The sequence below is a fragment of the Diabrotica virgifera genome, chromosome 8, assembly GCF_917563875.1.
Source record: "Diabrotica virgifera virgifera chromosome 8, PGI_DIABVI_V3a".
Lineage (NCBI taxonomy): Eukaryota > Metazoa > Arthropoda > Insecta > Coleoptera > Chrysomelidae > Diabrotica > Diabrotica virgifera.
The window spans coordinates 104,296,180-104,319,216 of NC_065450.1; the positions used below are offsets into that span (position 1 = coordinate 104,296,180).

The 23,037-nt window shown below is 34.7% G+C and overlaps 1 protein-coding gene across 1 annotated transcript; it reads right to left on the bottom strand.

The window, feature by feature from the left end:
* Window positions 1-16,509: 16,509 nt before the first annotated feature.
* On the bottom strand, window positions 16,510-18,729 carry LOC126890225 (uncharacterized). Its single transcript, XM_050659079.1, has one exon. The coding sequence runs from the start codon at window positions 18,727-18,729 to the stop codon at window positions 16,510-16,512; it is 2,220 nt and encodes a 739-aa protein (XP_050515036.1).
* Window positions 18,730-23,037: the final 4,308 nt, after the last annotated feature.

Genomic DNA, 23,037 nt, shown 5'->3' on the forward strand with positions numbered 1-23,037 from the left:
AGAAATTGGGTCAGTACGAGCACATAGAAATAGAAGGAGAATGGAAAAACATAAAGAACAGCATAATAGAGACAGCAGAACAAATAATAGGATTCCAAAAAAAAACAAAGAATCGAAAGAATGGTTTGATGAGGAATGTCACCAAAAAAGTCAACTGAAGCATCTCGCAAGAAACAAATGGCTACAAAGTGCCGAACAGGAACAACTGGACCAATATAGAAAAGAAAAACAAGAAGCATTGAAACTCTATAGAAGAAAGAAGGACACATGGATCTCTGAACAAATGCAAGAATTAGAAACGAATAATAAAGACAACAAGAAATTGTTCGAATAGATAAAACAACAACACAGTACCAAAAAATCTGTCACAAAAATAAACAAAAAAAATTGGGAAAAACATTTCACGGACCTATACAAAAACGACAATAAGGCATATTCAGAGGATGAGGATATAAGAGATAACAGAGATGAAGAGGAAGTCGCACCTACTTATTAGGAATTGATGGAGGTATTAAAACAACTAAAAGTAAACAAAACGCCAGGGCCAGATGAAATCAACAACGAACTGATCATCAACGGCGGAGAGGAGCTCACGAAGCGAATGCACAAGTTAATGGTTACAATTTGGAAGGACGAAAGCATGCCCATAGAATGGAAAAACGGACACATCGCACCAATCTTTAAGAAAGGAGATCCAACTAAGTGCTGCAACTACAGACCAATTATGCTACTAAATACAACGTATAAGATATTGACCACAATTATAAGAAACCGACTAAATCAATACACAGAAAAAATTATAGGACAATATCAACAGGGTTTTAGAACAATAGATCAAAGGAAGATCAACAATAGATGCAATACACGTACTGACACAAACAATTGAAAAAAGCTATGAACATGACATAGAATTACACATACTATTCATCGACTTCCAACAGGCCTTCAACAGCATATACAGACAACAATTATTAAAAGAAATGAAAAAAATGGAGATACCGGCAAAATTAATAAGACTAACTAGAATGACAATAAAAGACTCAACAGCAAAAGTTAAAACAAACGAGGGCGATACAAATGACATCAAAATAGAACTTGAAGTAACACAAGGAGACAGTCTGTCAACGACAAACGACACTATTTAATATCGCTCTAGAAGGAGTAATTGAGGACACAGGGCTGAAAAAGGCAATTATTCAAAGCTCAACACAGATCATAGGATATGCAGATGAACTGGGACTGGTAGCACGAGATAAAAAAAGACTAGAAGAGGCACTTTTAACCCTGGTAAGAGAAGCAAAGACGAGAGGACTAATAATCAATCAGAATAAAACAAAATATCTTATAAGCACACGAGACAATGCAAACAGAATAGCAGAAATAAAGATAGGTGAAAATACATTCCAGAGAGTAGATTGCTTCAAATACCTGGGGGTGATGGTGGACGGCAAAAACGGAAGGAGTATAGAGATAAACGACAGAATTAAAGCAGGTAATAGAGTATATTGGAAATATCACCAACTACTCAAGGACAAAAACCTGAGCAAAAAAAACAAAATCAAAAATATACACAACAGCAATCAGATCAGTGATAGCCTATGAAGCAGAAGTAATGTGCCTTACGAAAAAAGACGAAGAAAAGTTAAAAATAATTGAGAGAAAAATTATAAGGATACATGGACCAGTAAAGACAGAAACAGGGGAATATTGAAAGCTGATGAACCATGAAATAATAAATATAAATAAAGGAGAAGATATAGTAAAATTCATTAAAGCACAAAGCCTCAGATGGTTTGGGCACACACAAAGAAGTGGGGTAGAAGAACTGATCAGGAAGATAATGAACTGGAAACCAGTAAAAAATAGACCAAGAGGAAGACCAAAAATTAGATGGGAAGATCAACTGCTAGAAGACATATCAAAGATGGAAATTGCAAACTGGAGAGAAAAGATTCAGGACCGGAGAGAGTGGAAGAAGATAGTAGAGAGGGCAAAAAAACATCACAACCTATGAACTAAGACCTAAAGGAAAAGCGGACTAATTTACCGCGTGAAATGGATTAAAAGAGCTCATATTTGAGCGAACTATACTCTAACAAGAGTGAACGGTCCATATAATAATTCCAGGTATGTACCTGTATAAATTACCCTCCTTGAAGTTGGTGTAAAAGGTATTCACCATTTATGTATTGTCTTTTGGAAGGATTACTAGAGAAAATCCAAATAAATTTTGAAAAAATGGCTGAAATCGCTGAAATTCTTGTAACAGATTCCGTAATGAGTGTACATGGGTGGTAAATGATTTTAAATTTCACTTAAAGAAAGTGCTAAAAAGTCTAAAACATTTATGGTACTGTTCTGCATCTGGTTTCCAGGCAACCTGTTATACCGACGGTTAGTTTTTTTAATATTTTGAGTAGTAACTATGTTGGTTATCAACAATTTGATGTCAAAAATGCACATTTTGCCATTTTTTGTCTACCAGTAAGAAGAAAAACATTCAAAACAAAATTTAAGATAACCGCATTATAGAGCATGTAAAACAATTTAAACAAGGTTTTATAAATTTCGCTATACTTAATTGTTGCTTATAAAACTATAAATTAAGTCAGTTTAACGTTAATATAACTTATGTAAAAAATACAACTTATATCTCGATATTACGTGAAATAGCTCAAAGAAATGAGTAAAAATACACGGTTTTTATGACACTCAGTTTAACTACGTAACAATTGTTTTAGTTTCTATATGGACGGAATAACAAAATTTATGTAAATCTGACCAATTTTTTCTCAATTTAATTATTTATTGACAATTTAAATGAAAAATAGCCGATTTTAAGAATTTTCGTCTATAAGTTACAATGTTTTACCAAAAAATTGAAAAAAGAACCGATTAGTTTATTGAAATAGCCTTAAAATGAGTTGAAGTAAAATAGAATTGGAGCTTTGTTTATCAATAAACATTAACTATTCAAATTTATTTCTTACGTTTTAAGCTAACTACCTGAGGTACCCCTAAACCCTAAAAATGTCATCAAAACGACGATTTTGAAGCTCTTCCGACTGGATTAAAGAAGCTATTATCGATTCAAACAAAAGTTGTGTATTTTTAATTCTAAATTTCAACTATTTAATTAAAAATAAAGTGTTTCAGTTGAAATTTCAAAGTTGCTACACCCACCGCTTTCGCAGGCAGAATAAGAACCCTGCTATTGCATAAGTATATAGATTTTGAAAAACCATTCAAAAAGCATTCCAAAGTTTTTTCGATATGCCGTCTAGATCTCGAGATATTTGACAATCGCCTTTCTGGACAGAGCCCTTAAATAATGTAAACATTCTTATTCAAGCTAGACATAAGCCGAGTGAGAGAGCTGACCGTGAAATTCATTTGCGATGTTTCCAAATTTACCGGATCTCGGGTTGTCTGCAAAATATATATTTACCATATACACAACGGATCGCGCGCGCTGCCCTCTACAGCGGATTTAGTGGAACCACTGCAATATAAAATTCACCAAAAGGGGTGCAAAATGAGGTCCAGGCAAAAATCGATTTCCTTGTACCCTAACCATTGTTACATCGAGATGCCACTATATACACGTGAATACAAGATGAGATCCAAAATGGGATCTCGCCTTGCAAAACGGACCTCATCTTGTATTGCTTATGATACAAACGGATCTCGCCTTGATATGAAGACATATATATATATATATATATATATATATATATATATATATATATATATATATATATATATATATTCTATAACACTATAAAACAGTGTTGAAATTATCGGGAAATGCGGTCTGTGGCTTAGATTGAAACTACATTTAATTCTGTTGAATTCGATATTTCGATGAGTATTTATTAATTTTTCATCTTCACCAGGAACAAACTACAAAATTAACTAACAGTTAGGTACAAACATAATATTACAATGATATAACTTACGAATTGTTGTAGGTATGTTATATAAAGCAATTTAACTTAAAGCTATGCATGTCGTTTCACGAGAACGTCGAGGGCGGCACTGAATCAGGTATCTTTTCTCACATGTGTTAAGGGCCAAAAGTTCCAATATCGAGCCATCTGTTTAATATTCTGCTATTTTTAGAATTTTAAAACATTGCAGTAAATTTCGCTTAATCTACTTGTGTCTGATTTGTAATTAATTGAACGTTTATTACTGTTTATGTGGTACATCTCGAGGAACAATCTTTTCTTATAATTGCTTTCTGAATCTAGGATCTTGATATCTGACAAATTAAATTGGTGTCCTGTTGTTATGGAATGGTGTGCTGCTGCACAAGTATTTTTGTGTGTTTTGCAATCACTTTTGTGCTGCGTTATTCTTTGTTTCAACCATTGCGATGTTTGTCCTATATAGGACAAACATCGCAATGGTTGAAACAAAGAATAACGCAGCACAAAAGTGATTGCAAAACACACAAAAATACTTGTGCAGCAGCACACCATTCCATAACAACAGGACACCAATTTAATTTGTCAGATATCAAGATCCTAGATTCAGAAAGCAATTATAAGAAAAGATTGTTCCTCGAGATGTACCACATAAACAGTAATAAACGTTCAATTAATTACAAATCAGACACAAGTAGATTAAGCGAAATTTACTGCAATGTTTTAAAATTCTAAAAATAGCAGAATATTAAACAGATGGCTCGATATTGGAACTTTTGGCCCTTAACACATGTGAGAAAAGATACCTGATTCAGTGCCGCCCTCGACGTTCTCGTGAAACGACATGCATAGCTTTAAGTTAAATTGCTTTATATAACATACCTACAAAATTCGTAAGTTATATGTTATATCATTGTAATATTATGTTTGTACCTAACTGTTAGTTAATTTTGTAGTTTGTTCCTGATGAAGATGAAAAATTAATAAATACTCATCGAAATATCGAATTCAACAGAATTAAATGTAGTTTCAATCTAAGCCACAGACCGCATTTCCCGATAATTTCAACACTGTTTTATAGTGTTATAGAATATACTTGCACGGTCGATAAATACATCGGATTTCGAATCCAGTTCTATATATATGTATATATATATATATATATATATATATATATATATATATATATATATATAATATATATATCAAGTGAAATAGAGAATGTGGAGAAATCCCCTTACGAACATCTTACACATCCACCATTTTGGGTTGGGAAAATTTTCTGAATAGAATCAAAGATCCAAACACCAGTTCTCAGAAATGTGTTTCGCCCTATATATATATATATATATATATATATATATATATATATATATATATATATATATATATATATATATATATTCTATAACACTATAAAACAGTGTTGAAATTATCGGGAATTGCGGTCTGTGGCTTAGATTGAAACTACATTTAATTCTGTTGAATTCGATATTTCGATGAGTATTTATTAATTTTTCATCTTCATCAGGAACAAACTACAAAATTAACTAACAGTTAGGTACAAACATAATATTACAATGATATAACTTACGAATTGTTGTAGGTATGTTATATAAAGCAATTTAACTTAAAGCTATGCATGTCGTTTCACGAGAACGTCGAGGGCGGCACTGAGTGAGGTATCTTTTCTCACATGTGTTAAGGGTCAAAAGTTCCAATATCGAGCCATCTGTTTAATATTCTGCTATTTTTCGAATTTTAAAACATTGCAGTAAATTTCGCTTAATCTACTTGTGTCTGATTTGTAATTAATTGAACGTTTATTACTGTTTATGTGGTACATCTCGAGGAACAATCTTTTCTTATAATTGCTTTCTGAATCTAAGATCTTGATATCTGACAAATTAAATTGGTGTCCTGTTGTTATGGAATGGTGTGCTGCTGCACAAGTATTTTTGTGTGTTTTACAATCACTTTTGTGCTGCGTTATTCTTTGTTTCAGCCATTGCGATGTTTGTCCTATATACTGCCCGTCACATTCGAGACAAGAAAGTTGATAGATGATATGACTCTGATTTAGAAGCGGTGTCTGGTCTTTAAGCTTCGAGAATAAGCTGTAGTTGGATATGCTATTGTATTTCGCTATTTTGATTTTTGGAATTTTATATATATATATATATATATATATATATATATATATATATATATATATATATATATATATATATATATATATAAAATGATGTTGGATAATCGAATACAAATATAAATAATTGCTCCTGTAGTAATCCTTTTACAAGTTAACAAACAACTTTTTTAACTTGCTACACTATACTGCCGAAGCCCAAATAGGCCGAAACACCGGTGTATATAGTTGCACAGAAATGTATGGAATGATGACCCTTCATCATTTTATATATTTCCAACTAAATTCACATTCACTTTACGAGTATTAGCCAATGATTTTGCTTATTTATTTATATATATATATATATATATATATATATATATATATATATATATATATATATATATATATATATATATATCGCGCTAATTCCCACTCCGCCACGTCATCGACAGCCACGTCAGTCACATCAGTCCACGGTATAAATGACCGCCCCAGCGTCAGCAACAACAGTATTGCAGTGAGTAGTGAGTGTATTGTCTGGAGCATCAGGAGACTGAGACCCCGGAAGCCCTGAAGATGACGTCAGAGAGGACGTCGAAAGCTCGGCCTAGAAACCAACGACGCGGTTCAACCCGGAAGCCTGGTGAGTTTAATTTTAATATTAATTCTTTTGTTGATATTGATTTTAGCTTTAAGTTTCATTGTATTAACCGCGGAAACCTTTCCGAACATATATATATATATATATATATATATATATATATATATATATATATATATATATATATATATATATATATATATATATCCCGTTCACAGCGTAATACGCCTTTGGGTTCCCGTTCGCCAAGCCTGTCTATTCTGCCAGTCTTCTTCAGATAGATTTCTTGCTGACATTGCTTTTGAGATTCCTTGGATCCATGTTGTTGGTGGTCGTCCGCGTTTTCTTTTCTCTGGTGGTACCCATTCTAATATCTTTTTGGGTAGTCTTTCTTCCCCCATACGTCTAACATGTCCGTACCATATTTGTTGTTGTTTTTCGATGTCTTCTATAATTGATCTTTGTACTTTCATTTGTCTCCTGATGTCCTCATTTTTCACATGTTCTAATCTAGACTTTCCCGCTGCTCTCCTCCAAAAATCCATTTCAACTGCCAATAGGTTACCTTTAAGTTTTTGTGATAACTGCCACACTTCTGAGCCATAGACGATTACTGGTTTTAATATGGTATTATATATTCGTTTCCGGTCTTATATTTTTCTGCCATAATGAAGGATCGTCTGTTAGTGGAAGTTCATCAATAAACTTAAAGACAACCTGAAACCCTTTGCAGAATTTTTTCAGAACAGTTTGCTCCCTACTATAAAATACCAAGCAATCCTTTGACACCCAGACTGTATGGTTTACCTAAGATACATAAAGAGGGCATCCCATCCGTCCAGTTGTTAGCTTCATAAACACACCAGTATCTATCTTATCAAAATTCATAATAAATCTCATTAACAACTTGACGAATTTCACCCCTCGCTTCTCAGTCAAAAACACCATTCAACTAGTCAACAATCTCCAAAAAATAAACCTTCGTCCCAACATTACTATGCTTTCACTTGATGTTAGCAACCTTTTCACTTCTGTCCCTAAACATGAAACTATTAATCTGGTACATTCTCTTTTAAGAGCCAACTCTATTACTACGTCTACTACTAATTCCATCATCCAATTACTACAATTTTGTCTAGCTCAAGACTTCTTTGTATTTAATAATAAATTTTATAGACAACCTGATGGCCTAGCCATGGGTAGTTGTTTATCCCCTCTCTTAGCTGATATTTTCATGGATCATTTAGAATCCACTCATATCATGAAAAATCCGGAAATACTCCATTGGTTTAGATATGTAGATGATATTTTGCTTTTCATTTCCGGTAATTCTAATTCAGCTGACCTATTGCTTTCTAAAGTCAATCAAATCCACCCTAACATCAAGTTCACTATGGAACTAGAATCTTCCCAATCAATTAACTTTCATAGTTACATCCATAGACTTGAAACTATTCCTTTATCACCATCAAACTATGATAAAGAACTTAATATTCTTCGTCAAATAGCGTTTAACAACGGTTACGATCCTAATATTGTCCACAAACTTATTCAAAAGAGACACCTTAGAGTCTTGAGAGAGACTGCTTTCCCTAGAGACTTGACCATCAAACCCTCATATGCTTCCTTACCATATCTTCATGAACGTCTTTCTGGAGACATTAGATATATTCTTAAAAGAGTAGTTGATAATACTCATATTTCTTTCAAAGTGCCCAACAATCTGGGACAGTGTCTTACCAATTCCAAAGACCCTATCAACTACATGGATCGTAGTGGTGTGTATAGATTACAATGTTCTGATTGTGACGCTACATATATAGGGTGAGGCAGATAACTGGCCTATTAGAAATATCTCGAGAACTAAAGGCAACAGAATCACGAAAATTTGAATAAAGGGGTTTTGAGGGATGATCTATTAAAGGAAAATATTTTCATCTCTTTGCAGCTTCCGGTTATACCGGAAGTTGCTTATAACTTCGTTTTTTTAAATGGGACACCCTGTATATTTTTACATTTTTGGATTGTCCTCAGTATCTTCTTTCTTAAAATATGAGATTTTGTAATATTATACAGGGTATTTTAAAATATATTTACATTTTTTTATTAATTTCGTAGGAACATTCACACCCTGTAGAATTGTAATAGTTTGACATTAAAAACTCTGCTTACGTTCAAGTGATTTTTAATATAGTTTATTATTGTTAAGAATCATTAGTATAGCTAATTTTGAAATTTTAGTATACAGGGTTGGTCGAAACTCGGAATGAATATTTTCTGAGTTTTCTTAAATAGAACACCCTGTATTTTAGTATTGTAATGAAATGATATTTCATAGTACTTTTTTATTTTATAAGTATTCCCTATACCTAACTGCTTTAATTTGTGAGTTATTGGTGATTCAAGCTAAACATTAATTGCAACAAAAAATACGTAAAATTTTATTAGGTTGGCCGTGAAAATATTCAATCACAAAGAATTTTTCAGAAATAAATACATATTAATCCAGACTGATTCTTAAAATTACCAATAATGGTTTAGCTACCAAAATACCTACGTAGTTAAGATTATTGGTGCGACTAACAATTAAGCACAAATTAGAGCAGTTAGGTATAGGGAATGCTTAAGAAATAAAAAAGTACCATAAAATATTATTTCATTACAATACTAAAATACAGGGTGTTCCATTTAAGAAAACTCATAAAATACTCATTCCGAGTTTCGACCAACCCTGTATACTAAAGTTAAAAATTTAGCTATACTAATGATTCTTAACAATAGTAGACTATATTAAAAATGATTTGAACGTAAGTATAGTTTTAGTTGTCAAACTAGTACAATTCTACAGGGTATGAATATTGCTACGAAATTAATAAAAAAACGTAATTATCTTTTAAAATACCCTGTATAACATTACAAATCCTCATATTTTAAGAAAGAAGACATCGAAGAGAATCCAAAAATGTAAAAATATACAGGGTGTCCCATTTAAAAAAACGAAGTTATAAGCAACTTCCGGCATAACCGGAAGTTGCAAAGAGGTGAAAATATTTGCATTTAATAGATCATCCTTCAAAACCCCTGTATTCCAATTTTCATGATTCTGTTGCCTTTAGTTCTCGAGATATTTCTAATAGGCCAGTTATCTGCCTCACCCTGTATAGGTAGGACCTGTACATCCCTATCTTCACGCTCCTTAGAGCACACCAAAAGAGAAAACACTTCTACTTTCTCACAACATCTTGTACAAAACAAACATACCCTTAATATCCCAGAAGATGTCTCGTTATTACATAATATTTCACAAAAAAACTTCCTAAAATTGGACCTGTATGAAGACTTAGAAATAGTTAAAGAGAAGCGGAGAAGTCCTAATTGTGTCAATCGCCATGTGTCATTTAACCGAGATTTTCAACCCCTACACCGTCAACTTTTTTCATAAACCACATCAGATACAATTTTCTCTTCTTTGCTACACCATTCATGACTACCACATACATCTATTTCACTCCCAATTGTCGATAAGCAACATCTTACTTCAACTCTCTAATATTCATTTGTACTTTATCCTCCTACATTCTCATTATTTCACACCAGCTTTAATTTTCCAAAATTTAGCTCCTACATCACATATACAACCACATCTATCAGAATTGAGTCTCATTCCAGCCACCTGTCTTCTTAGCCTCATCTCATAGCTTATAGATTAGATAACTCTCATTTCATAACAACACACTACACATCTTCCATGGTCCAATATCACAACATACTCTGTCAGACTTCTCATACCTTCCTACTCCCCCCCCCATATTTTACAATCATTTCATTTTTAACCAATTTGATGTCAGGTCTCTGGAGGACTCAGTTTCATCAAGCTACTTTAGTCGCATTTTCAATCAGATAAAACCAAAACAGTATTTTTATAATTATCATATCACTTTTTCTATCATTATACAATTTATGTTGGGTCGACTACCAAGAAAGTTATCAGTCATTAAATAATTATCATTTAATCAATACTCTTAAAATCGTACACATATGTACACATTACATACTATTTTGTGTTCCTAGTATAAGGCTTTTACCATTATTTGTCTAATCGTATTGATAATTTCATACCACTAATACAACACTTATTGGTATTGTTGACTGCATAACTTCCTGTAACGTAAACATTTTATTTCCCTATTTTGAATACTTAATTAATGCATTATTTTAAGGGAAAAAGTTTTCATATTTTGTGAACATCTTTTATTTTTAATATTTGTAAATTTGATACTGTTTTTTATCTTAAAACATTCAAATTAATCTTTAACGTTGTGGCTGAAGTAATATTACAACTAGGTTACATTGACAGTTCTTGATGTCATTTTGGGTTGCTCTTGAATTCACTTGTCAGTTGGCCATTGAAATCCAATATGTGAGGTTTTCTCCAAAAAAAGTTCCAACCACGTGGGGAGAGTCCTGTGTTACCCTGGGTAACATCCAGGTTTATCTATAACATCCCATGAATTTTATATAAATATGTAAAATAACTTTATGATTTACATTTAAAGGGTTTTTACCCTATACATTTTGGTGGCTCAGGCATGTAAATTTTGTCAGTATGGCCTCTTGTTCTTGAAAACCTCTGTCAATTTTAACTTTTATCTCATTTAATTAGGTTATACCTAATTTTAGGGCTTTTAAACACCGATTCCTTACTCCGAAAACGTTTTGTATTGTGACCCTTATTTAGGGTATTTTAATATATACCTTTTACAAAAAACTTGGTATTTTTAAAAAAGAAAATAAAGTGGACGAATTACAAAAGACTAGTGAGTGAAGGAATAAACATAGTGCCAGTTATAAATAACCCTCAACAAATAGAAGAAAAAGTCCTAGAGCTAGAAAACATCATCCAAGAAGCAATTAGAAACAGCACAACAGAGAAAGAAGTCGAGATCCACACGGGAAGGTTCAAAGACATACCACAAGAAGTACAAGACTTGATAAGGAAAAAAAAATAGAGCGAAGCAAATAGCCAGAAGAACAAGAAACCGAGTAGATAAAACCTGGGCAAATACACTAAACAGAGAGGTCAAAACGACTCTACAACTACACCGCAGCGAAAAATGGGACAACTTTGTACAAGAGATGGAAGAACTAGACTCAAACATGAAAAATGTTTGGAAGCTCCAGAAAATGATGAGAAGCGACAGAAAACCCATCCCCCCATTACATGGAGAAAACGGCATGGTGTATACCATAAGAGAAAGCAGAGGTGATGAGGTCCACACTGGAAAGAGAATGCAGGTTAAACTTCCACCAAGACGAGGACGTAGACTTCATGGAAGAAGTCGAAGAGCAAGAAGAAAGACCAGAGGACCCAGAAGACATCATTCCCCCAACATCACCGGAAGAAATCAACGAACATATAAGAAATAGTTCACCGAGAAAAGCGCCTGCTCTAGACGAAATAACAAATAGAGCCCTAAAGTATTTGCCCATAAGAGCTATAGTGTACTTTACAAACACAGTGAACGCGATATTAAGATACAAAATATTCCCGAACATATGGAAAGAGGCCCATGTCATCATGATCCCAAAACCTGGCAAGAACTACACATTCCCGCAGAACTACAGGCCAATCAGCTTACTCCCAGCGATCAGCAAGATAGTGGAAAGAATTATCCTCAGCAGACTGCAAGCTGAAACAAACAGATTAGAGATAATCCCAGAAGCTCAATTTGGATTCAGACCAGAGCACTCCAGCGAGCTACAAGTACTCAGATTAACTGAGTACATAGCAGCTGGATTCAACGACAAGCAGTAAACTGGAGCAGCATTCCTGGACGTAAGCAAAGCTTTCGACAGAGTATGGCACAAAGGGCTCATATACAAAATGCGAGGTTATGAGTACAGCGGAGCGATGACAAGGCTGATCTCCTCATACTTAGGCGGCCGGAGTTTCAGGGTTCGGATAAGACAAGTCCTGTCCGAGCTCGGAAACCCGGAGGCTGGAGTACCACAGGGAGCGGTCCTGTCACCTCTGCTGTACACAATATACACCTCTGACGTACCTAGAACACCAGGTACCCTAATGAGCCTCTACGCCGACGATACAGCGATAGCGGCCAAACACAGAAACGTAGACATCGCAGTGACCAACCTACAAACAGCGTTAGAAGACATTGAGGAATGGTGTATAAAATGGAAGATAGCCATCAACTCCGAAAAGACGCAAGCGGTACTATATAAGAAAGGAAGACAACAGCCAGAAGAACAGCTGACGGTGCTGAACAACCCCATCGAGTGGAAAAATGAAGCTAAATACCTGGGAGTTATTATGGACAAAGGATTAACCTTCCAAAAACACGTAGAAGCCACAGTCCAGAAGGCCAACATGGCGAGAGCAACTTTAAGAGGCCTCACAGGAAGAAAAAGTTAACTAAGACTAAAAACGAGGTTAAGACTAATAAATAGCATAATATTACCGGTATTAACATACGCATCTCTCGCATGGGGACAAGTATGCAACACCCACAAAAAGAAGATACAAGCGGTCCACAACAGCAGCTTAGAGAACTTCAACAGGTGAGAGTCACCGAAATGATGACAGATAAGGTAAGGGTCAAATTCGCGGAGCTGAAGCACCACCCAAGTTACATACTGCGAGAGATGCTAGGGTATGACGCGTTCCACCGATGGAAGCACAAACGTCCTAAACAGCAAATAGTGGAATAAAGTGAATCGAATAAAGCAAACAAAGAGTGACAAAGTAAAAGAAAAAGTGAAAGTAGTAGTCAGTTCGTAGCTCGAAACACCAAGTGCCGAAGAAACACACCCAAGCGTAGGTCCAACATCACGACCAGGTAAGAAAATAGAGGAAAAGGCGCAAGCCAAACAAAAAAAAAAACACAAAAAAACAAAAAAGGCGTAAGCCACCAAAAAAATCATAAAAAACAAAAAATCATAAAATTCTTGAGCACCAAGTCATTGGACCGAGCTCAGTGGGGCTTGGTACAATGACTTGGGGCCCAAGCAAGCAATTTTGGTACCGGGGATAAGTAAATAGAAGATAAAGGCATAGAGCGCTTTACGCTGGCCTAGTTTTGTAATTCGTTTAGGGCACCACATTGGAATCTTATTACCCAGAATTCCATTGTGAAGAGCATTTGGCTACGATAGTTGTGCCCCCATCGCGCATCAGCGTGCTATGGGGGGAAAGCGATGGCCTGGGGCATTGGAGCAAGGTGGGGTGATCCCTGTTTTAAACTCGGGTCAAAACACCTCGCCCCAATGAATTGTTACACCCGAATGTACTATTTCGATAGGGTGGACATCTCCCAGAGGTCGAGTTGAATCAAATTGCTTGCTTGCTTTGCAATCTGTAGATAATCCAAAATAGGAGGTCACTGATGCACTTTGTGAAGAAATAAAAACACCACTGGAAGTAGAAAATTCTTCTGTTTAAGCTGATATAAAAAAGATGTTTAAACTCAAACAACAACCAACTGTAATTTGTAATAATTCACTAGGAAACGTAAATGCTGCCACACACACACCACGAAGCTCGAATTCTCGAAATACAATAAATTCTAAGAAATTATTCTAAGAAATTGATTGTTAATTGATTGATATGAACTGAATAATATTTTGACTTCTTAATCATTGAAACTATTTCATTTAATACGTTTTGACCCATCGAATGTACAATTTCCTCACATATGAAAGATAGTTGACATGATAGTTGACATTCAGGATTTGAATATTTATTAATATGCTTCAAAAATTAATCATATTCAGCTAATAACAGGAGTGTTCCCAAATAATTTTCATTTTGTGATGAATGTGCGAAGATGTAGGTGTTGTTGTCCTTACACTTCGTCCTGGTGCCTTTGTTTCGTGCACCAGTCAGAGGTCGCTGGTTTTTCCCCTTGGGAAACTGAATTTTCTTTCCTTAGGGAAATGGTTTCACTTTTTCTCTACTTATGCGAAGGACCACCCAAAGCTTTGGGACAAATGAAATATACGAGAAGAACGTTTCAACTAAGTCTATTTACTAAAAACAATTACAATGACGAAATTTTGGACGCCGATAGCTTGCTTGCGATAGCTCAATAAACGCACTATGAGCACGAAAACGTAAAAAGAATTGGCACTAGTTACCAAACACGTATTAAAGAGTGCGGCTTGCGCAAAACCGAGAGCGTTGAGCTCCAACCTTTCGACTGGTCCGTCTGGCATTTGCAACTGTACTCATGTCCGAACACATTAACACCTCCTAACCCCCATTTCATCGCAACCGTCTTCTTTCACCTTCAGAATTTCCTTCTTGGTTAAAATTTACGTCAGCCTTCTTTCTCGTGAATCGGGGTGTTTGTGAAGTTTGAATAACAAAGACTGAGAGATAAGAATTTCTAACTATGTACTGTCAGTATTATAATTCTGAAGAACGCATTAGGATTATATTTAGAAAGTTAGTTTTCAAGCAAGTACCGGCATCCGTAAAGATAATTAAATTTTAGGAAAATTAGGAAAGTTTATATCTTAAAACTAATATACAGCGTGAGCGAAATTAAACTAAATTTAAACATTGTTGTTTAGCAACATAGTCCCCCCGTTGATGTGACCTACATCTAAATGAGTATGAGGTAGAGGACACACTTTAACAATAGATCTTATGAATGTTCCGTTTTTAGTTCTTACTTTTATGGTTCGAACCTTGCCGTCTTTACCTGGTAATGTTTCAATTACTCTTGCCAATGGCCACTTTAGAGGGGGAGCGTTGTCATCGATTAGGAGTACAAGATGGCCAACTTTATTCTTCTCTTGGGGCATAAACTGTTTGGGCTTGTTTTGGAGACGATTTAAATAATCCCTGGACTAGCACTTTCAGAAGTGCTGCTGAATTTTGCTGCATTTCTGCCATAGTGACAAACTATTTTCGGATCTTGACGAGATGTCTTTGTCTGGATAGGAAGTCATGCTGCTGCCGATCAGAAAGTGACAGGGGGTTAGAAATGAGAAGTCATTTGGGCTGTCTGGCAATGGATAAAGTGGTCGTGAATTTAAAACTGAATCTATTTGAGCTAAAATAGTGGTTAATTCCTCGAATGTAAAAATATAATTGCCTATCATCCTTACCAAGTGATACTTACATCTTTTTATTGCTGCTTCCCAAATTACACCCTGATGTGGAGATCGAGGTGCAATGAACTTCCACTCAATTGATGTTGAGGCTGCGAATGCCTTTATGGCAGGTAGGACATCCGCTCCCATAAAGAAGTCGTACAGTTCCTTTAACTGATTACGAGCTCCAAGAAAATTGGACGCATTGTCCGAATATATCGTTTTAGGGATGCCTCTGCGTGGACTAATAAGGACAATATTTGAAATCAAGGTAGAGAGCAAAACAGCACCTAATAATTCAAGCCTCGGTAGGGAAATGGTTTTTAACGGAGCTACACGGCTCTTTGAGGTGATTAGGTTGCACGAAACGGTTCCATTTTCATGTAAAACTCGTAAATAAATACAAGCACCATATGCTTTCATGCTTGCATCGCAGAAACCATGGTTTTCAATTAGAGAAATATTGAGAGGATTGAGCAGAGGTCTAGAAATTGCAAGTTTGGCGAGATCAGGAATGTGAGCTAAAAAATTTAACCATTCTGAGGAAATTTCTTGTGTAAGTTTGTCATCCCAATTTAAGTTAGACATCCAAATTTTTTGCATTAGCAACTTTGCAGATACAGTAATCGGATTTATTAGACCGAGAGGATCGAAAATAGAGGCAATAATTGATAGAACTTCTCTTTTTGTGTATTTGAAAGATTGAAAAAACGCCTTTTTGCCAAATGAAATTATTCGCCTAATTTTCGATATTCACTAGGAGTTTTTAGAGGTAGGTCTACTTGAAATCTGCCACTAGGAAGAATTGTAAACGAAGATTTGAATATGTCCTCAGCTTGCTGTTCTGAGGGAGTTAATGTTTTTGCATGAATAGGATTGATAGGTTTAGTCTCTTCTATTTCCCAAAAGTTCTTTAAAAGAGAATCGAGATCAGCAGTTTGTGCGTGTAATGAAACATTTGAGTAATGAGAGTGAACATTAGTTGAAGGATTCGAGTTTGATCCTAACATCGCATTACGAGAGTATGGAATATTTCCACCTACAATATACCCCAAATGAATGTTTTGAAGAATAGGAAGGTTGGGACCTAGTTTTATTAAGCCATAAGTAACTAGATCGAAATAGATATCAGCTCCTAAAAGAATATCTACGTCCGACGGGGTACAGAAATGTGGATCTGTGAGTTTTACATTTTTTGGTATTTTTAATAAATTTAAATCGAGCGCGACTCGTGGATGCTGGCACGTAATGCTTTCAAGGATAGCGCAAGACAAATAAAAATTTTTGCCAGGAGATGTGTTTAAATGGATTTGAAGGTCTACCATCTTGTTTGAAACAGAAGAAGTTTGAGCTATGCCTGATATTTGAAGATTTCTGGTATATGGTGAATAACAAATTCTTTTGGCTAACCTGTCTGTTATGAACGAAACCTGGCTACCGGAGTCTGTTAAACAACGAACTGAGATGGGGTTATTTTGAACATCGTAAACAGTTACCAAAGCAGTTGCGAGTAAAACTTGTAGGTTTTTCGAATATACAGAGTGAGACGAAATATTGCTCGGACCTGGGGGATTTTGCATATCTGGCAAATATTGCGGAATTGCATTTAGAACAAAATTGTTCTGCGAATTTGCTTGAATATTCTCCGAGGTACATTGAGAAGGATGCTGGTTTTGACGTTGGTCACGGAAATTACGAACAAATTGATTTTGGGCGGGTGGACTTTGATGATTTAACCTACCGGAAACTTGCTTTGCATTATTTTCCGACGGATGCGAAATGTGGAGCAAAGAATGACGGCGCCTATTGCAGGTTTTACAATTCGACAATGAGGGACAAATATTGGATATATGGCCACTAGCAAGGCAATTGAGACAGAAACCTTTGTTCTTTACTTTTTGTATACGCTCTTGAGCAGTCAAATTTAAAATTTTTTGGCAAGAGTATACCTTGTGTGAGCTAGAATTGCAGACAAAACATTTAAAAAGTGTATCTCTGTTATCTGCAGAAGTATACAGAGACGGTTTTGGTTTATGATTTGTTTTCTCTTCAAAGATCAAATTTTCCAATATCTTACATTTCTTTTCAATGAAATCCAAAAACTCATCTATCGTAGGAAGTTCGTTAAAATCTCTTTCTGATTCAAAGGATCGTTTCATATTAAAATCTAATTTTCGTGTGAATATGTGAATTAAAATAAAATCTGCAAGATTGTCGGAAATATTTAAATTGTTTATCGTACTTAAATTCTTTTTTATGTGAGTTAAGAATTCACGCAAGTTTTGAGCAGTATTTTTTGTTATTGAAGGAACGTTCAAAAGTTGTTTTAAATAAGTATTAATTATTAAACATTTATTTTCAAATCTATTTTTAAGTATGTCGATAGCAATAGAAAAATTTGAACCCACAATTTCCAAATTTTCAATTAGTTGTAGAGGTTCGTTCTTGAGAATTGATTTTAAGTAGATTAGTTTTTCAATATCTGAAAGATGAGTGTCATTTACGATAAGTTTTGTGAACATCTCGGAAAAAATAGGCCAATTTTCTATAGTCCCATCGAAATGAGGAATTTTTATCTCCGGTAAGTGGACATGACGGTTATTTGAGTTTGTGGGACTTTGTTGAGCTGAGGTGCTCATAACAGAATTTACTGAAATTTGATCAATTTTATCATTTAGGGCTGATTCCAAGATTAGAAATCTCCCTTCCACATCTGCCATGTCAACAGCATATGCATCATCTAATATTTCTAATTCATTTTGAACGTCAAGGTACTTGTCAAAAACTTTTGATAAATAATCTTTTCTAGAAATCAGTTCATTTTTTGAAATATTTTTATTTCCATTATCTTTTAACCAATTCTCCAATATAGTTATCCAAGCTTTACTACTATCCCTTGCCTTAACAAGGTCATCTTTTGCTTTAGTAAGATCGTCAACGGTTTTATTCATGGTTGACTAAGTAAATTAGACAAAAAATTGATAAGCGAAAACTACGTGAAACGATTTGATCTTTGAATTAAAAACCAAAAAATAATATTAAACAGAGAAAATACCGAAATATGAGAATGTCCAATAAAATCAAGAAAATATATTAATGTCCAATAAATATAAAAAAGCAGCGAAATAACGAAAGTGTTCAATAATATTCAAAGAGAGTTTCTAGTATGCACTTCACAAGTATTATTAAAATTAAAAAGCTTACAGTTTGTTGTGAATTTGATGCGATGCGTTGAATCAGCTACCACAATGAAGAAGTCTGGAGACGTCCACTGGATGACCCTGAAGGTGCGTTGATGTCTAACTTGAAGATGAAACAAGCGAAGATCTTTGGTTCGAAGTTAAAATGTGAAGATATCCGGGCTCGAAGGAACATGTGCGAAAATGTAGGTGTTGTTGTCCTTACACTTCGTCCTGGTGCCTTTGTTTCATGCACCAGTCATAGGTCGCTAATTTTTCTCCTTGGGAAACTGAATTTTCTTTCCTTAGGGAAATGGCTTCACTTTTTCTCTACTTATGCGAAGGACCACCTAAAGCTTTGGGACAAATGAAATATACGAGAAGAACGTTTCAACTAAGTCTATTTACTAAAAACAATTACAATGACGAAATTTTGGACAACGATAGCTTGCTTGCGATAGCTCAATAAACGCACTATGAGCACGAAAACGTAAAAAGAATTGGCACTAGTTACCAAACACGTATTAAAGAGTGCGGCTTGCGCAAAACCGAGAGCGTTGAGCTCCAACCTTTCGACTGGTCCGTCTGGCACTTGCAACTGTACTCTTGTCCGAACACATTAACACTTCCCAACCCCCATTTCATCGCAACCGTCTTCTTTGACCTTCAGAATTTCCTTCTTGGTTAAAATTTACGTCAGTCTTCTTTCTCGTGAATCGGGGTGTTTGTGAATTTTGGATAACAAAGACTGAGAGATAAGAATTTCTAACTATGTACTGTCATTGTTATAATTCTTAAGAACGCAATAGGATTATATTTAGAAAGTTAGTTGTTTTCAAGCAAGTACCGGCATCCGTAAAGATAATTAAATTTTAGGAAAATTAGGAAAGTCTATATCATAAAACTAATATACAGCGTGAGCGAAATTAAACTAAATTTAAACATTGTTGTTTAGCAACAATGAATTCGACAACTCATTTTCGCTGCGAAATGCTAAATCTTGTTCACAAATAAAGTTTTTAATACTAAAATTAGTCTTTGAGTTACCATTTTCCAATAATTCTTTATTTCTTCGGCCTGTTTTGCTATTTCAGTATCAATACGCCCAATTCTTTCGTGTGCTTTAGACATTTCGTGATCTATAATCCTACTATCTGCATGTTTCGAATCACAAAATCTTCTGTGGCTAAAATGTGTACAACCACTAGATAAGAATTTACAAATGAAGCAATGCACTCACCCGGTGGAAGGTGAAAAAGATAACCACGAACAATGTATTATATCGTCCTTGTTATTTCCAACTATCGAATGTGAAAAGTGGTACTTTTCAGGAGAACAAAATAACTCTTTTTTAGAGACTCCTAAATCAGCGCATTGACAAATGGGAAAAATTTGAACTGCTTATCATTTTTTTCTTTCCAAAAAATCACATTCGTTACTTTGCTTTTTGTCAGGGCCGCGCCAAGGCAAGCGCCCCGGGGCAAGTAATTTTAGGCGCCCCTTTCCTCCTTCCTTTGTAAGTAGTTTTTTGTAGCTTAGTGAATCGTTATACGGTATACCTACAAACTATTTTTATGTGTTAGGAAAGTATCATCATCATCATAATCTAACCGTTATCGTCCACTGCTAAACATAGGCTTCCTCTAAGTTTCTCCATGTCTCCCTATCTTGAGCTACCAGCTCTCCAGTTCCCAGCTGTTCTCTTTACATCGTCATTCCAGCGCGTTGGTGGTCGATCTCTGATTCCGTGGTGCATTTATCCGATTGTCCGCCCGCGGTCGCTATTCCAATAATCTTCTAGTCTAGCTGTTGCTCGGTGTTCTTGCCACATGACCTGCACATTTCCGTTTCTTTTTTGCTACATGTTCTACTATGTCTTTGATTTTTGTTCTTTGCCTGATATTATTTGGTATTCTGTCTCTTTGTGACGCTTGGCATGGCCCTCTGGGTAACCCTTACTTTCTGCTCTTAGATTTTCAGCGACAGGAAAGTAATATACTGATAAATTAATATAAATACTACAAATATTTACAAAAAACCACGATTAGATTATCTAATTACCAGCTAATTTATAACGAAGAAAAAAATTGATATTGCGTCGTCGGTGATGAAAAAATATACGTTAAAATTAATTCCGGAAGTAAATAAACTGACTAATTCTAAGCAACTTTTGTTCCATAATATACAGTTTTTTTATTAAGTCAATATTTTTCGAGTTATTTGCGAGTGAATATGTTCATTTTCAATATAAAAATCACGGTTTTAGATGGTTTTTCGCAAATAACACAAAAATTGTGTATTTTATTGGAAAAAATGTTCTTAGCAAAAATATAGCTTATAAAAAAATTTAAAAAACTTGTTCACGCATGAAGTAGGTATATCTACTCTACATTCACACTAAAGATGCAGTAGAAGTAAACAAACCGAGACACGTTAACTGTTACAAGGGGCACTCCTGAGTCATGATTTAAAATGTGTATACATTGTAAATAACATATGATGATTTACAAATTTTGTACATTGTAAATCATGTTCCTGGTAACAGTTAACCTATCTCGGTTTGTTTACTTCTACTGTATCTTGATTATGAATGTAGAATAGTAGAGGAAGAGTTGTAGCTCGAGAAAAGTGGGTTCTTATATTTGTCAAATTCTAAATCGAACATTTCAACGTGAAATATTATCCGAAAAATGAAGCACTTTTCGGGAAATATATATATATATATATATATATATATATATATATATATATATATATATATATATATATATATATATATATATATGTTAGATCACTAATCACGTATTTGACTTTTTAAAAAAAGAACTTTATTTGTTACACATTAAATATTAAAATTCAAACATTAAAAATATTAAATTATAATGACTGCAAAACTGGACTGGTCGAAGTAACAGCTAAGAGTGGTCCCGGCATCTGAAAATGGCAATTTATAGGTTTGGTATGAAGTGCTGAATCGCTGTTCCCATGAGAATTGGCCAACGGTTCGTACAAAGTTCATCTACTGCGTGCTCAGCGGTTTCTATGGGAATAAGATGATGAAATATGAAGTCGGCGAACTTAAGCTAGTTCAAGGTTAATATTTTCTCATATAACAGCTCCCCTTATTAGTGAAAAGTCAATGCCATTGCTTTGACTTTTATAGAGTAATTGGTGTTTCTGCTTCTTCTTCGCTTTCTTGTTGGACATTGGGTCTTCTTCTGAAGGATATGACAGCCCTGGACACTAAGGCTATCTTCTCCCGGTGAGGGTGGTTATCCCTTATCCGAGGGGTGGAATAATTGATACGCTTACTTGTTGAGTTGGTTTATTTACACTCGCATTAGTATAAGCTGGTAGCACCGCACCCAAAGAACATCTCGTGTAGAAAGAGACACTATCTTTAATGTGGAAATATTACGTCTGATCACCAAAATAGAATGACGAATGTCTTATAATAATAATAAAGAATTCCCTTGTTATAGTTTGGCTGTTTATATATTTAGAAATGCCTATTCAGCATCGACCATGAAAAGTGTTTATAATTGACTCTGCAATTATTAGTTGAATCGTGATCTGGGCTAACAATATTTATATAATCGAATGAAGGTTGTAATATTGTTATGATGACATAAATAACTGAAAGTAATTATTGTAGATAATTACAGGGTGTTTTTAAGATATATCTACTGAGTACAGATGAATTCTTGTACACCTTCCCTTTTTAGGAATTTTCCGACTACGGGGAGGGAAATTTGCAAGTCGTGCTACCAACCCATACTGTGTTGTAATCAATACAAAAAATTTATTTTATATACAAACTTCCTAAGCCTACGCAAATACATAAATAATATAAAATGTTCGTTTAACAACATTGTTTCGTAACACTTGTCACTCACTGTGTTTTCGGATTGTAAGCATATAATCTATTCTTATGTATTTCCTTGATTTTATTGTTTTCTATTCTGATTTTACAATTAACGTTATTTACTTCTGTTATTGTGAAAGGACCTACATAAAGACTATCAAACTTACCATTCTCTTCCCTTTTTACAAGGACTAGGTCTCCTATTTCAAAGTGTT